The sequence below is a fragment of the Euwallacea fornicatus genome, chromosome 16, assembly GCF_040115645.1.
Source record: "Euwallacea fornicatus isolate EFF26 chromosome 16, ASM4011564v1, whole genome shotgun sequence".
Classification (NCBI taxonomy): domain Eukaryota; kingdom Metazoa; phylum Arthropoda; class Insecta; order Coleoptera; family Curculionidae; genus Euwallacea; species Euwallacea fornicatus.
In genome coordinates this window covers 2,287,975-2,302,236 of record NC_089556.1, presented here as the reverse complement: position 1 = coordinate 2,302,236, position 14,262 = coordinate 2,287,975, and the positions used below count along the sequence as shown (strand labels likewise).

The following is a 14,262-nucleotide window of genomic DNA, read 5'->3' as shown; positions in this document are numbered from 1 at the left end:
CGACCACAAGTGGCTAGAGTGACTACGAATTTCTTTCAATAAAACGCAGTCAATTTGCTACAGCGTCTAATTCATTTTTTCGCATAAAACCACATGGTCTCTTACCTACCACTATGAGGTGGACATAAAAATGGGCAAACAAGAGAATATCCGCCTTGTTTCGTCCAAATCTCAAGCTATAAACTCTTACCTTTCTTATATGTTTTATCTCATTTTACCGCGCATGTATGCTACTCGTTGTTTTTAATACGAACCTGAACACGGGGCGAAAATTTTGAGGGAAATTTTTTCAAGCTCTTTCACCGACACGGACCGCGAAAAACTTGTAACGAAACAGTTTGTCGTGCTGGTTTAAAGTTCCATTAGAAATTCTTTACTTGTGCCTAATATACTTTAATTAAAGCAGCGTATTGCAACTTAAGTCTACCAATTATATAGGACCCATGAAGCCTCAAACTCAGAAGGTACACGGATAATCCCAGCTCGGAAAACATTTTTCGCGCTTTAAAATGCAATGTTATCACAGCAAGCTTTTGCAATTGTGCTCTGGGATTACAAAAGTTCGCCGGAGCTTGCCTTATCACGGGTGTATGTGCTTCTATCTGAACTTTCATTACCCAGAATTTCATGTGTCAACATTTACATTTCAAATTACTCTCCCTAGAGACGTCATTACATCTGAGTGAGTTTTGTCTATCTCTCATCATTATCAGTTGTGCTTGATTTTCTTTCCGAACAGTTTCGACCAAAATATACAATTTATCTTAAGTACTTCTTTGCGCATCTAAAAACCCACAGAGAGTGGATCACTTTTTCTTTCTTTGCCCCAGATAATTGATTAACGATAGTTCCATTAGATTGCTTTGGGACGGATCACAATACAACCAACAGCCTTCACGACGAATCAACTTTGTGACAATTCATTCACTTGCAAGATATGTCCAACCCATTTTCATTTTATAGGAGAAATTCGGTCTTATAAAAGTTCTTTATTTCTTTATTCCAAACTTCGCTGCACATTTCAGCTTTAGGATAAAACAGGAAATAACACATATGTTGATTGGAACATATATTGTTACAAGAGAAGCTAAATTGTTTAGCGAAACTACAGACAGATGCCCGCAATTAAAGGGAAATTTATTGCAGGTGTTGGATAAAAGAGTTCAAGTACGACATCATCCAGCAGGTGCCGGTAGCTGCCACCATAGGTCTTAATCTCATATTTCTCATTAACATTGTTAGAGTGGTGGTACTGAAGCTACGGAGAGGGCCAGCTAATGATGGGCAAGGCGCTGGAGGCACGTCCAGGTCCACTTTGCAAGCCTTAAGGTAAGTTCACGTTGCTCAAAATACTTGATTTCGACAACGAATAGATGGTTGCCATAGAAAGTTGGCTTCGTCGCGCAACCTTGGTCTGGTCAGGTTCGCCAATGGGGCCCGAAAACATTCAAAAGTCTGTTGAATAGCCAATCGGAAAGGCATCGTGTTCCATCAGGCCAAAGCGCGGGCTTATGTATCTTTCACAATTCGGCAAAAGTTGGTTCTCGGTTAAATTGTTCTATCCCCCCTATTCGCCAGACCTCGCTCCCTGTAACTTCCACCCATTTCGATTTTTCCCAATTTCATTTAATGGAAAAAACTTCAACCCTTCAGTCGAGATAAGTTTCTCGCAGAAGAATCTGAGAGACCCCAGAAGAGCGGAATTTTCAAGGTGCCTGAAAGATGGCAAAAGCTTGTAGAACTACCTTCTGCGATTCAACGTTCCTTCAAAGTCGGCCCGAGCTTTCCGGAACAACCAACAAAATTTATCGTTTACGTGCTACCGCGATTGTGGGATTTTCACCGACCTGTTAAAGCTTTAATAAAAGTTCGAACCAAACGTACTCGTTGCAGGACCCAATGTCAGCCGATATATTCGATAACACGATAGTTTGGCTGAACCAGGTGTGAGCGAAGGAGTAACAATCACTGTCCTGCAGTATGGACGCCCACAATAGTTAAAACGGGTTGCAATCGCCATTGAAGACCCTTTATCCTTTAATATAACAATGGGACTTAAACTATGTATGGATATGACTAGCAGACCGATCTAGGTCAAGAGTTTTACAATCTCCACTCTGTATGTTGAAAGATGATGACCTGACGTGCCCATAGCGTTGCCGTCAGCTATTAATAATTCATTAGGGTCGAAAATGGAGCCACGTGTTTACATAAGAACAAGATCCAGATCATGAAATTGAGATTCATCATTCGATTTATTGAGATTATACTCCGCTGTATTAGATAAACTGGCTCAGCAACGGAAGGCAGCCTAATGTATATTGCATGTAATACGTCTAAGATTCTAAGATACTTAAAAGGATAAGCAGACATTTAAGGATCGTCTAGTCGTGAGTTGTTTCTCATTATTTTATTGTAATATATCAGTTTATTTTGTCTCTTAGGAAAACTTCTCTAATTGTTTTCCTTTACAGTTCGTTCTCGAATCCATTAAATCAATATGCCTCGAACAGGCAGCTGGAAAGGCCGAGGAAATCGTCACGGGTTCGATTTCATGTAATGCATTTCCTTCGGGATATTCTCTAATTTGATTCACTTTCTACTTGGTGTTCATATATGGGATTCCAGGCCCCGACAAAATGAATGGATTTAACTTAGAATAACCCTGGAAATAATAAACTTTATTTTATTATTTCTCCAGACCATTGGGCTGATTTGTCGAGGGCTCACGATGGGAATAATGGTCCATGCAGATGGCGAATATTCTTGATAGAAACAAATTTATGTTGCAGGGCTACATTATTGCTAGTTCCCTTACTAGGACTGAACTTCCTGCTTACTCCAATGAGGCCCCAAGCAGGATACCCCTGGGAATACGTCTACGATATCGTAGCTGCCATTACTACCTCTCTTCAAGTAAGTACTAGTAAAGTTAACTCTTGTTTAAGTACCTTGACGCAAACTTCCATTCGCTGCGCAGATTGTTTTTTTAAGTTCTAGGTACCGCAAAAAGTCCAACTTTTTTCCATTATGAGTAATGAATAAAGCAACCGAGTAGTTGAAATATTATTTATTCATAAAAATAATCACCTTCGTGTTCCATAACCTTTTTCCAACATACCTCAGGGACCCGAATTCGTCTTTTATGAAAATCAACCGGTTTGGACGGCAAAAAAATGTTTCAAAGCCGTCTTCAAGGTTTGTGGTCCAAGAACGTTTTTCCCCTCATACTGTTGTCCAATGTTTCGAATAGATGGCAGTCGGAAAAGGACAAATCAGGAGAATATGGCGGCTGATTTATAGTTCCCCAGCTAATCGCTAACAATTTTTCCCGTGTAATCTTCGCCGTATAAGGGCATTATCGTGAAGAAGTATCAGGATTTTTGGATTGACAAGAGAAGGCCGAAAATCAGTCAATTTTACATGTATTTTATCAAGTATGAATATGTATATATGTATTTATTTGCAATAATTGATTCGCCTAGATTAATGCGATCAAAATGAACCAGAAAACAGTTAGCTAAACTTCCTTTGGATATAAAATCTACTTAAGAAACATTTTTGACGGTTCATCTTCAGAGAACCCTTGGCACGACTCTTTTGGGTGGTCATACAAAACCCATTTTCCACCATATGCGATGATCCGATCAAAAAAATTGTTCAATTCTTATTTAGACAAGAGAGAAGACGCGGCGAACAAGCGATTCGACCGATTGTCGTTGGTCAGTTTGTGAGGAATCCACTTGTCCACCTTTTTTTCAATGTAATGAACGAGCTTTCAGACGATGGTTATTGAAACATCCAGCTGTGTGACTATTTTCGTTTTTAATGGTTTCGATCGGGACCCCATCATCGACAATCGCTCTTCCGCTTCGAGGTTCATCGATGATGAGATTCATCCCCGTTACGCAATTTTGACAACCAAAATTACGCCTTTCGATCTGAGAGAGCATCCCTCTCAAACACCTAGCGCAGTTTACAGGCTGCCTCTGTGGTCTTTAGGGCTAGTTTATGCTCGTAAAGCGAAACTGAACGAATTTCCGTTTTTAGGTTTTGTTTTCCCTCGAATAATTTTCGTTCGAACTCGAACTGCCAATTCGTTTAAGTTTAAACGGACTTGTTTGCTGATAAAACAAACATCTTTAAAAAAAAACATCTATTAATCCTAAATGAAGCCGGTTTGTTTATCATAATGGCGTAGAAGTTGGAGGTGTGTAAACATGGGATTTAAAAAAAAGAAACGACAGTAATTTTTTTGCTGTAAATGAAAAAGAGGCACATTGGCACAAACTACAGGGTAAAATCGTTTCATTGCAGCTCCAAGTGCTTTGAGGTATTTAATTGAAATTTGTGAAGAATGTCCTCCATAAGGGAGTGAGATCGCCTTAATTGGTTTTGTTATAGTTTTATAGTAGGGTATGATTTTCTTAGAAAATATACAGGATGTTCGTGGCGGTTGGATCGTCCCATTTTCAGCTTTGAAATGCTCCAAATCTCCGGTGGCCTAATAGATTGACGCAGGTCAAAGTCTGCAGCGAATGCTCAAACATTCGGTTCATTGCCAGTTAAATCGAGCATTCAAAAATCAATTTTTTGTTAATGACCCACCCACGCCCTACGACCCAATCACTACGAGTGTCAGTTTCCTGGTCGGATCAAATTAATTTAAAAGCGACACATTTTTTAAAGGATAATCCAACCAGTTCGTCATCACATTCCCAATTCAAATTTTTATTTATATTCCGAACCAGCTTCAATATTCGTAATTTCAATCCGGATTTTTTTATGCAAAGAACGTGGCAACCTGTCCAGATGTATCTGGACAAGTTGCATCTGGAAGGACAGTTTGGGAACAGTCATTAACAGTTTCGGAGATAAAACAATAATGAACTATCGAGGTAGCAAGCGGAATGTTCCAACATTGAATTTCCATATTTCATTCTGTCCAAAAGTTAAAGTGGTCACTACCTGACATGAGGTTTGTTGAATTTATTGACAGAGCAGCTGAATATTTTCTAATTAAAAGTTTTTTTTAATGATAGTTCGACGCAGTTCCCGGTGCAACAACCCGTATATTGCCGCACGATTGCACAGATTCGGTTGGAAGTTAAATATGATCTTTTTATGGACAGGTTTTAATACTTTCCGAGAGGCTCATTGCTCTTTCAAAGGTCGTAAATTGCGAAGGTTTGAGTTAGACTCGAAGTTTATCGTGCCATACAGGGTGGCCCATTAACGATTAGAGCTGTGTTGTAGTATAGCCCAATCGGGAGCAAGTTTTATTAAACGTCATGTCGCGGGAGAAGCAACATTCCTCACTAGATCATATTCCCTGCTCGTTAAATAAATAGATGTTCTATAATAATTATTGGGTAGACAAAATCATAATCAAAGAGTAGATACCTTCATACCCAAATAATCATGTTTTAATACGACTATTAAACTGCAAAAAGCCTATATTATCCTACTTTCGCTTCTTCCAAGCCACCCAGGAATAAAAAGAAATTAATGGACAATTTAATTTCTTTCTGACTGTGCAATTTCCTATTTCATTATACAACGCTCCAGATTTTATTGGATTTAAGACAATTTGTGTTCATAGCAAAAAAAAAATTAAAACAAAGTTGTTGTTCTTAAAAATTGTCCTTAAAACATTCGCCTGCGCAAGTTTAACCATTAATGGTGAATTAATCCAGCTCGAATAGAGCTGGTTTGCTGCATTTGAGCAGTAAGGCAGATTAAAGTTTTTTTTTTTTAAAGAAAATTGAAATAAATTTAGCTGTACATTCATTAAAATTACAAATAAGTTGAATAGAAATTTGGTTTTCTCGAAGTCTATACCTTTTTTTCTTCAAAAGTATTTTTCTTCTGATCTTAGCGTTACCTCTTCGTTGCACCTTTCCGCGGCTCTTGCTCTTTCTGTTGCAGTGTTACCTCAATAGACATGACGGACATCGTCCTTTATCTCGCAATATCAGAAAGGGCGATTTGAGTTGTTTTTAATTTGCGCAGATACGGAGCTGCGGTTTTTTGAACTGGCTATTTCCTCGATGAAGACCCTGTTCCAGTTCTCAGTGCGGTCACTAGTACCGAATTTTTTCTTTAAAACGATTAAAAAATCTATACAGAGAAGTCAGCTAGGCTAAGAGACGATCTTCAGAGCCCTCCTAGTGTCGGGCTGGCTTCGTTCAGGATCACCGACCGACCAGACTTCTTTCCTCCCCTCCAGTATCGCTGCGAGGCATTTCCTCAGGGATTCCGGTTCGGTCCAGTTTCGACTTTTGTCTGCACGATGTCCTTCACGATTTTTAATATTACTTCCCAGTTTTGCTTATCACTTGTTAGGAAATTTCCGATATTTTCTTTCCTCATGTTTCTTCCTCACTCACTACTTGCTTCATGTCTTTCAGCGGGGTATTGGTCGCATTCAAATACGCCATGCTCCGGTATATCAATTTTTCCGCAAAGCCAACAGTCTTTCGAGTACACCGTGTCCCATCATCACTTCGGTGACGCAGCGATCTATTTCACCGCCATTTGCCTGCATCCACAGCCCACACGTCACCCACTTTGTCCACCCTGTATATATTTTTTCCATCGCACTTAGCAATTATAGTTTCACAGGTGACTTCTCATTGCAATCTTCAGCTCCGTTTTGCTCATGAAGAAATAGTGATCTCGCATCCGCGAACCGATCGGTGGGTCGTAGACCCGCGATTGTCCTCACCGTTCATGTTTCTTTTCCTGTTTCGCACTTGCCTCACATATGATTTGAGTTGAATTTTTGAAATTTCCTGAATTTATTGTCTTTATGACTCTGTATCGCAAAATGTCGAAATTGTCGGTAGTCATATATAGAGTAGACGGTTTGTTCGGCTCAGGTACAATTGTATGCTTTGTGTCTTTTTGTGGAACCCTCTATATAAATTCTGATACCAGATCTAAATAAAAAATAAATTCCTTCTTCAGTTCGTTAGCTTTTTGGGCTCTCGCAGTATTTCCGTATCTTTCATTACTGTCGCAAAGTGTGGAAAATGTGCCACCCTGCATATCGAAAATGGTGCGTTTTTCACCATGGATCTATCAGCATTTTTAATTGGTTTTGCAGAGTATTTGTCGCCCCCCGTAATAATCTGTTACAACCTATATGTATAACCTACGGGAACTTCAAATTTGAAAAAACCAAATCTCTCGAAAAGTTTATCAGGAACGCCATGTTTGCTTCATAGAACAGGTGATAAACGAAGTTCTCCATGTTACAGTTTTTTTAATGCGAACGAAACTCCGAGGAAACTGTAAACTATCTGCCTGGAAACTCCTAAATCGTATGACTTTATATTAAGCTTAATGCAACATGTTCCGCACCACAACTGAAGTTTTTCGCTCCGAAGCTTTCTAATTAGACGTCGGTGTTTTAAAAGGTCTTAGCGACTCGAGTTCTTTCTAAATAATGTACATCAAGGTTTTTAAGTTAAATTTAGGGAAAGCTCCCATTCCAGAAGATAATTTAATTGCACCACCCGTGAGTGCTTTTTGAATCGATCAACGCCAAATTTTGCCTTCTGCTTCATACGAACGAAAGTTATCATTATTCCTTAACTGCCGAGACATATGATGCCCGTCCTGAGAAGTGATTGCTTTAATTTTAGTTGAAATTGTTGTCCCAAGAAAATCCGACATCAAAGACCGCACCATCGCTCCAAACTAAGTGCAAAGCCATGTAAGACGTGCAGAGGGGATTTGATCCGCGTTTTATATAGTAATAAGTCCATATCGAAGACATCCCAGATGAAATATATTTGCGTTACATACTGCTGCAAATCCAAATAAATCAATTCCAGATATATCCAGAAAGACTCAAAGAGAGCTGGAAGGAAAGCGAAGGACGCGATTGGATTGCAAAGTTTTTCCGCGGAATTCCATTTCGCGAACTGCAAAGAAGTGCCACTTTAGCACACTAAGATCGAAGATCAGATGTTTCAAGCGTTTTCACTGACCTCGGCTTTGGTAGCGATTTTGCTTTCACGCAAAAATAAAACAAAAAAAAACCGCATTCGTTTGAAAAATAAAATGGCGTTCGGTAAAGTAGTACGATAACGTATTACTTTACCGCACGCATAAACATTGACAACCGTTTGTGCGCCACGGGCAGGAGTGTGACGCTTATCGTACGTACCCAGCAATAAACTACTTATCGCACGGCTCTGGATAAAAATAAATAAATTCAGCCATTTCTTGCTGGCGAAGGGTTTGAAACTTTATATAAAATTACTGTAGGATCTCGATGGCAAAAGTTGGAATAATTAAACAGATATTCCGAAGATTTCGTTTGAAAGGGCGTTTAAATAATGAAAAGGTGTTAGAGCGCCAGCAAACTTAAATTACATTCAAGCCGCGTCTTAGATGTAATGTCGGGAAATCATTTAAAAGGTAATTATAAATAAGAGCTAAAGCTGATAATGAAGCCTCGAATAATAAGAGTTATTGCTAAACTTTCACTCAATATTTTTTAGTGACACTTAAGTTTAAAACCTGCAAGTGCTAGCGCCTCGAGATCTTGCTTTGACAAAGATGATTGCTATGTGGCCCGTGAGACCTCGACCGCATTTGACGTCTTTTAACCCTAAAATCAGATTTAATGGAAATTTCCACGAAACCTAATATACATTTCCTTGTAAATCCTCCGTTAAAGCTTCAGAGTGAATTCCTATAGCATCTAATATTTCTTCGGCTACTTACCAGCTAACCTTCCTACCCGAGGTCTTTGCTTTGTCAATCTTTCGAACACAGCTGAATTTTTGCTTACATTTAATCTTTGCTATTTGGGTGTGACCTGGCTGGCTGAGTTTGGCCGATGTCCAGCATTCGGCAATTAAGAAAACTTGAATCAGATTGTTTTACTTGACGATCTGTTTCAGGCAGCTGATCGCAGTTTTCTTGATTAAAAATTCGTTTTCTATCTCGATTTAAACCGCCGCGTAATCATGCAGACGTTTTTTTTTATATTTACGAAAATTTAAAAAAAAATGGATTGGTCAGCTTTTCCCGGATATTTCTGGAAGTATTCGGGTTTTTTTGACTCCTCTGAAACGTGCCGTCTGAGCGTTCGAAAATGGAAATTTATTCCCATTTGACTAAATTCGTGGCTCTTGCCGTTTTCGAGATCCCCACAGTTCGACGCGAATGGGGCTGTCCGTGTGCACTAAAACGCAGGTTGTCGACTGCGGTTGAAAGACCCGTTTGTTGTTCAGACAACAGAAAACGTGATTTACTGCGATTTTAGGACTAAAAACATCAACGAAATTTTACATTTCGTTTCCCAGAGCTGTTGCTAATGAAATAATTGTACTTTAGTGCAAAGCTGTGACCTGCTGCAAAAAGCAAATACTCTTTAATGAATACTCTCCAGTACTATTAAGTTTCCAATTTTTTCCGAACATTAATTGTTATTTCCTTTTGTTTCAGGGCCTTTGTGTAGCGATATTGTTTTGCTTCTGCAACGGCGAGGTAAGTACCTTTATTATTTGGCACAGAAAGCCAATTTCATCCTTAACTCTTTCTACTTTGATAAATAATCGAGTCAAATTGGAATGATAAAAACCATTCTGCGGTCAAACAGAAGAGCCAAACAAAATTATTTTAGAACTCTTTAATTCACAATTTTGTTTCCACGTAAAGAGCCTTAAAAGTGAGTTCTCCAGTTTAGTCCCCTAAACGACGTTTTACCGACTCGTTTGTTAAAGTGGTCTCATCATGTAGCAACGCGTGGCAAATCATTGACGTTAAAACTTTACTACATCAACACGTATCGGCTCGACCTCAAAGTGTGGTTGCAATGGTTGTTGGTTGCCCTAATTACATCCTTGAGGTAATACGTCTTCAGAAGTGCAAACTTTATGATCAAACTTTATAGCTTATTTCAAATTCCCACTCAAATTAATGTTGCCGTGAAACGGCTTTCTGATAGTAACGTGCTTGGATTAGATGTATTTTAGTGTTTGTCGGATGGATTGGATAGTAAAAGAGATTATAAAAGACCAATTAATGTAATTAGTAGTACTAAACCTCTTAGAAAAGACATTTCCTTGAGGTAATTTCAGTTAATTTAATGCGTATTCCTTTGATGATCAACTTTACAGAACTTTTATGTTGTTTAAAGACACCAACCGGCGAAACAGGTTTTTTTAAACGAATTTATTCTCTGTATTATTAGCAAAAACACGCTTAAAGTTCAACAAAAACCGATAGAGTCGCTCGTAGCTCATTTAAATTAACTCAGAAAAGTCATAAATTTAATACAAAAATATGCAAAAGCGTTTACTTTGTATTGGCCTTTTACTTGACTATACGAATGAATGATTACGTCAGAGGGAGTAAAAGTTTTTGATTCCCTTGAAGGGAGAAAATTGCTTCTTTGCTCTTTCAAGTGCGAAAATCATTTTATATAATGTGTGTATACAGAGTGTTCCATAATAGGATGTCAAAAATTGATGGGATGAATCTGTAGGAAATTTAAATAACCTAATATGAACAAGGGTCCGTCTTCGCATCCTGTATGAAATACAAGTTGATCAAAAAAAAAATTTGTTGTTTCCTAAAGGTCCGTTCCGACATTAAATATCTTTAAGAAAATTGCGGAGCGTGAAATGGGTATAGGGACACCTCTTTTAATGGGAAAAAAGTGTTTTTATTTTCACCACCGACGTCCCCATTGATGTGACCCTGAAGAAACGAAAAATATGATACGCCACTGGTTTTTGTCGATAAAAATAATTTATTGAATGCTCCATATTTCTGCCGAAAAAAGGTCTCTTGAGCATTTTTGACGTTTTCACGAAAAAAAAACTAAAAGCGATTATCTGCTTTCTCCGAAATTCAAAGGTATAAATTTTAGTTCATCTAGCGTGTTGCTAGATAAAAATAGCCTTCCTTACCGATAAACCGTTTTATTTGTTTTTTTTTTTTGTAAGAAATGCTTGTTTTCTTGACTTCCTTTTACAAGCAATGTCTGTCGAGCTTTTTCGTTTAAGAGACCAGAAGTAATCCGCCATCACACTAACGTCCCATAGCTCCTGATATCGATGCTTCAATCGCTTTGATGTCTTGACGAAAGCCTTCTTCCTGCTCTCTGCTCATCTCACCAAGATTAACTGAGAAATGATCCAAATCGCTATGCAGAAATTGCAGTTTTATCCTCATAGTTCGGCCCATTTGTAGATTTTTTTCTTTTGCAATAAACTTCTTGTAACTTTTTTTAAATCAAATGCGAGCACACTTTCAATTGGCTCGAAGACGTTCGTGAAGTTCTCGGCTCTCTTCGTTCGTTTTTCTTTTAATTTGTCGGTCGATACGGACGTAAACAGTAAAATTTCTATCTCGTTTTTACGATGAACGGTAGTGGTGTCCCTAGAGGCATTTGAAGGTCTGATCGAATCAAAAAGGCATAAAAACAAGAGATGTTTTGAGGAAGCTTAGTAATGGAAGTATAGCAGCTCAACGACGAGTTTAAGAATATAATCATGAGCGAAAGAAAATGCAACGACTTAGTCGATTCATTAATTATATCAACTGATTACAGATAATATTTCACATTTTTTTAGGTCCAAGCGCAAATCAAACGGAAATGGCGAACTGCAATGTTTCGTCCTAGAGCGAATTCCTGCACAGTAACAACGGTCTCGGTACGTAAGGTAGTACCCACTAACCTACTAAGATTGCACTTTAAATAATTCCTTTGCCATTACTAGCGAGAGCATGAACAGCAACCTGTTTTCACCTGACTTTACTAATATAATTTGAAGCTTTGATAAGTTTTGATTGAAGTTTGAGTGTTTCAGACTTCGCGCCACATCGGTTTCTGTAATAAAAGGTGGGACCATTTGCAGACCTGGCTATAACGAGAAAATAACGTTCAATTTTAAAAATAACTAACCTGAACATCAGTTTTTTGCATTATTTGCATTAATTAACCTTTTTTGGATTAACTTTGTTCTTATACAAAAAGGTCTCATTTTCCCGGGTGCAAAGAACAGCATCCAGTGGCATGGAGGGCCAAATTTCCATTTTGTAATTGTATTTTTTTATTTTGCAATTTGCAGTATTTACCAGGCGATGCAATAGCTTATGCACGGATTGTATATAGTGAAACGCAATAGAGCTTTTTAAAGGTTTGTTTCTTCGCTTAATATTTCTAATATGCATTATTAATTAGCAGATGATCATATACACATATACGTACAGTCCTGATCGTATAAATAGCACATTTTTTTTTCTTTAGCTAAAATAGTTTTTTCTCAAAACTATATATAGGTACGTTTTTAATTCTTTATCAACAGTATAATGTGAAACATATTTTCTCAGGCAATTTGTATTCATTGAGCTAGTGTTAAACTCCTTGTCAGCTTTTGGACATATAAATAGCAGAATTTAAAACAAATCATCAAATTCGGCACCGTTCTCATAGATTTTGAATAATTTTATTGGAAGGTAAGCACATATTACCGAACCATTTTTTACCTTATTTTGCCAAATGTTATTTTAGTGGGACGAAACAGGCACTGCAGTCCCGAAAAGCGAGCGCTTATTGTGCAATTAAAAAATTACGGATTGAATATAACCACGGTTGCAAAATACCTGATATGCTCGAGGAAACAAGTTGGCAATTCTTTGAATCCGTATAATCGAGCTAAATCAACAGAGAATAAAATTATAGCTCCGAAAAAGCGAAAATCTTCAAAACATATTAATCGGATTATTCAAAAATTTATAAAACCGACCCTTCTCTGACTTTTTCCCAAATCGGGAATGAAATTTTGGGACCCTGTGGCCTGCGACTGTCAAGTAAAATTATCAGGAGATTAAACGGAGCAAATCTTCAGAGGCTGCATCGCTGAGGGAGAACCGTTGATTTCAAAGAAAAATTGAAAAAAAAAGATTGAAGTTTACTTATGACAATTTGCACAAAAACCGTTGATTTTTGGAAAAATGTTCTTTGGAATGACGAGGCCAAAATAAATTTATTTGGAAACGACGGAAAAAGTTACGTTTGACGCCCCTCAAACAGTATCCTCAAACCGCGTTATATCCGAAAAATTTTTAAGCACGGAGGAGGATCTCTCATGGTTTGGGGTGCAATGTCATGGGAGGCAACTGGGCCTATTTTTTTAATTGAAAGTGTATTAGACCAGTTTCGCTACAAAAACGTCCTTCAGAATATGATGGATCCTCACGCTCATTTCGTCCAGTTACTTACAAATTTATGCACAATAACGAGCCGAAAAGTAACTCAAAACTTGTGAAGAAATATTTAGCAGACGATATGATTAATGTTCTGAACTGGCCGACACAAAATCCGGACTTAAGCCTTATAGAGGATCCCTGGAATTGTATGAAATTGGATCTGCATAATAAAAACATATCCAAGTTGGAAGATTTGTGGCTGCATATTCAGGAAAGCTTGGTCCTCGACACCAGTTACGTATTGTTAAAGTCTTCTGGAGTCTATGCCTTTTGAGTTAAGGGCTGTAGTTAAAAATAAGGGTTGTCCGAAAACTACTAATCCTTTGTAAAAATTTTGACTTTTCAATCATGTTTATCGTAATGTGCCATTTATAAGCCCAATCGATTTCTCATTTTATGACGTCATATTAGAATTATGAAATAAGTTTTCATTTTTTCAATGATGTTAAGATTAAGTAACTTAAACGCAAATAATGAGATCATTTCTTTTCCTAATGCAATCACTTTATCCCAATTAAATAAAATATGCTGTTAATGTGATCAGGACTGTAGGCCTCATTTACTACAATCTAGATCCATAAAGGCATAATATATGTGATCTATAGGGTGCCCCACGTGCGAATGAACGTCATACGTAGGTACGAACTTGTGGCACTCTAAATAACCACGAAACCAAATTTGCGATATTTCCTAATGTAGTATATTAGACTGACACAAAAAAGAGAACATCCCGTAAAAATGGCGAATAGTGAGCTATTGAGTTGTGACCCATTTACTCCATCTCGTGCTATCCCTCATCATTCTTCGTCGATACCATAGTCTTCAGAAACGAATCCAGATTTTGTCCGGGTATACATAAATGCCCAGGAAGAGAGAGAAAGCAAAGGTGAAACGGGAAATTGATTTTTTATAAGAAGTCCAGAGATACGTGTACCAGACTGTAGGGATAATTGTGTCCAATGCTATAGCTTATGATAACAAGTCATCACAGAGTTCCATCACAGGCAATGTGATCGCTCAGTG

General features: G+C 37.9%; 1 protein-coding gene across 10 annotated transcripts in view; it reads left to right on the top strand.

The window, feature by feature from the left end:
• The window catches only part of LOC136344180 (calcitonin gene-related peptide type 1 receptor-like), a 107,554-nt gene that overhangs the window by 91,069 nt on the left and 2,223 nt on the right, over nucleotides 1-14,262 (top strand). For 5 of the 10 annotated variants that reach the window (XM_066291387.1, XM_066291389.1, XM_066291390.1 and 2 more), the window contains 5 exons: nucleotides 1,147-1,329; nucleotides 2,793-2,916; nucleotides 9,466-9,507; nucleotides 11,601-11,681; nucleotides 12,099-12,167. In XM_066291387.1, coding sequence (XP_066147484.1) covers nucleotides 1,147-1,329; nucleotides 2,793-2,916; nucleotides 9,466-9,507; nucleotides 11,601-11,681; nucleotides 12,099-12,155 — 487 coding nt within the window. In that variant the 3' untranslated portion in view covers nucleotides 12,156-12,167. Of the gene's footprint in view, nucleotides 1-1,146; nucleotides 1,330-1,386; nucleotides 1,888-2,792; nucleotides 2,917-9,465; nucleotides 9,508-11,030; nucleotides 11,214-11,600; nucleotides 11,691-12,098; nucleotides 12,168-14,262 lie in introns of those variants that run through there. The other 5 variants (XR_010732921.1, XM_066291392.1, XM_066291393.1 and 2 more) reach the window with 5 other exon arrangements.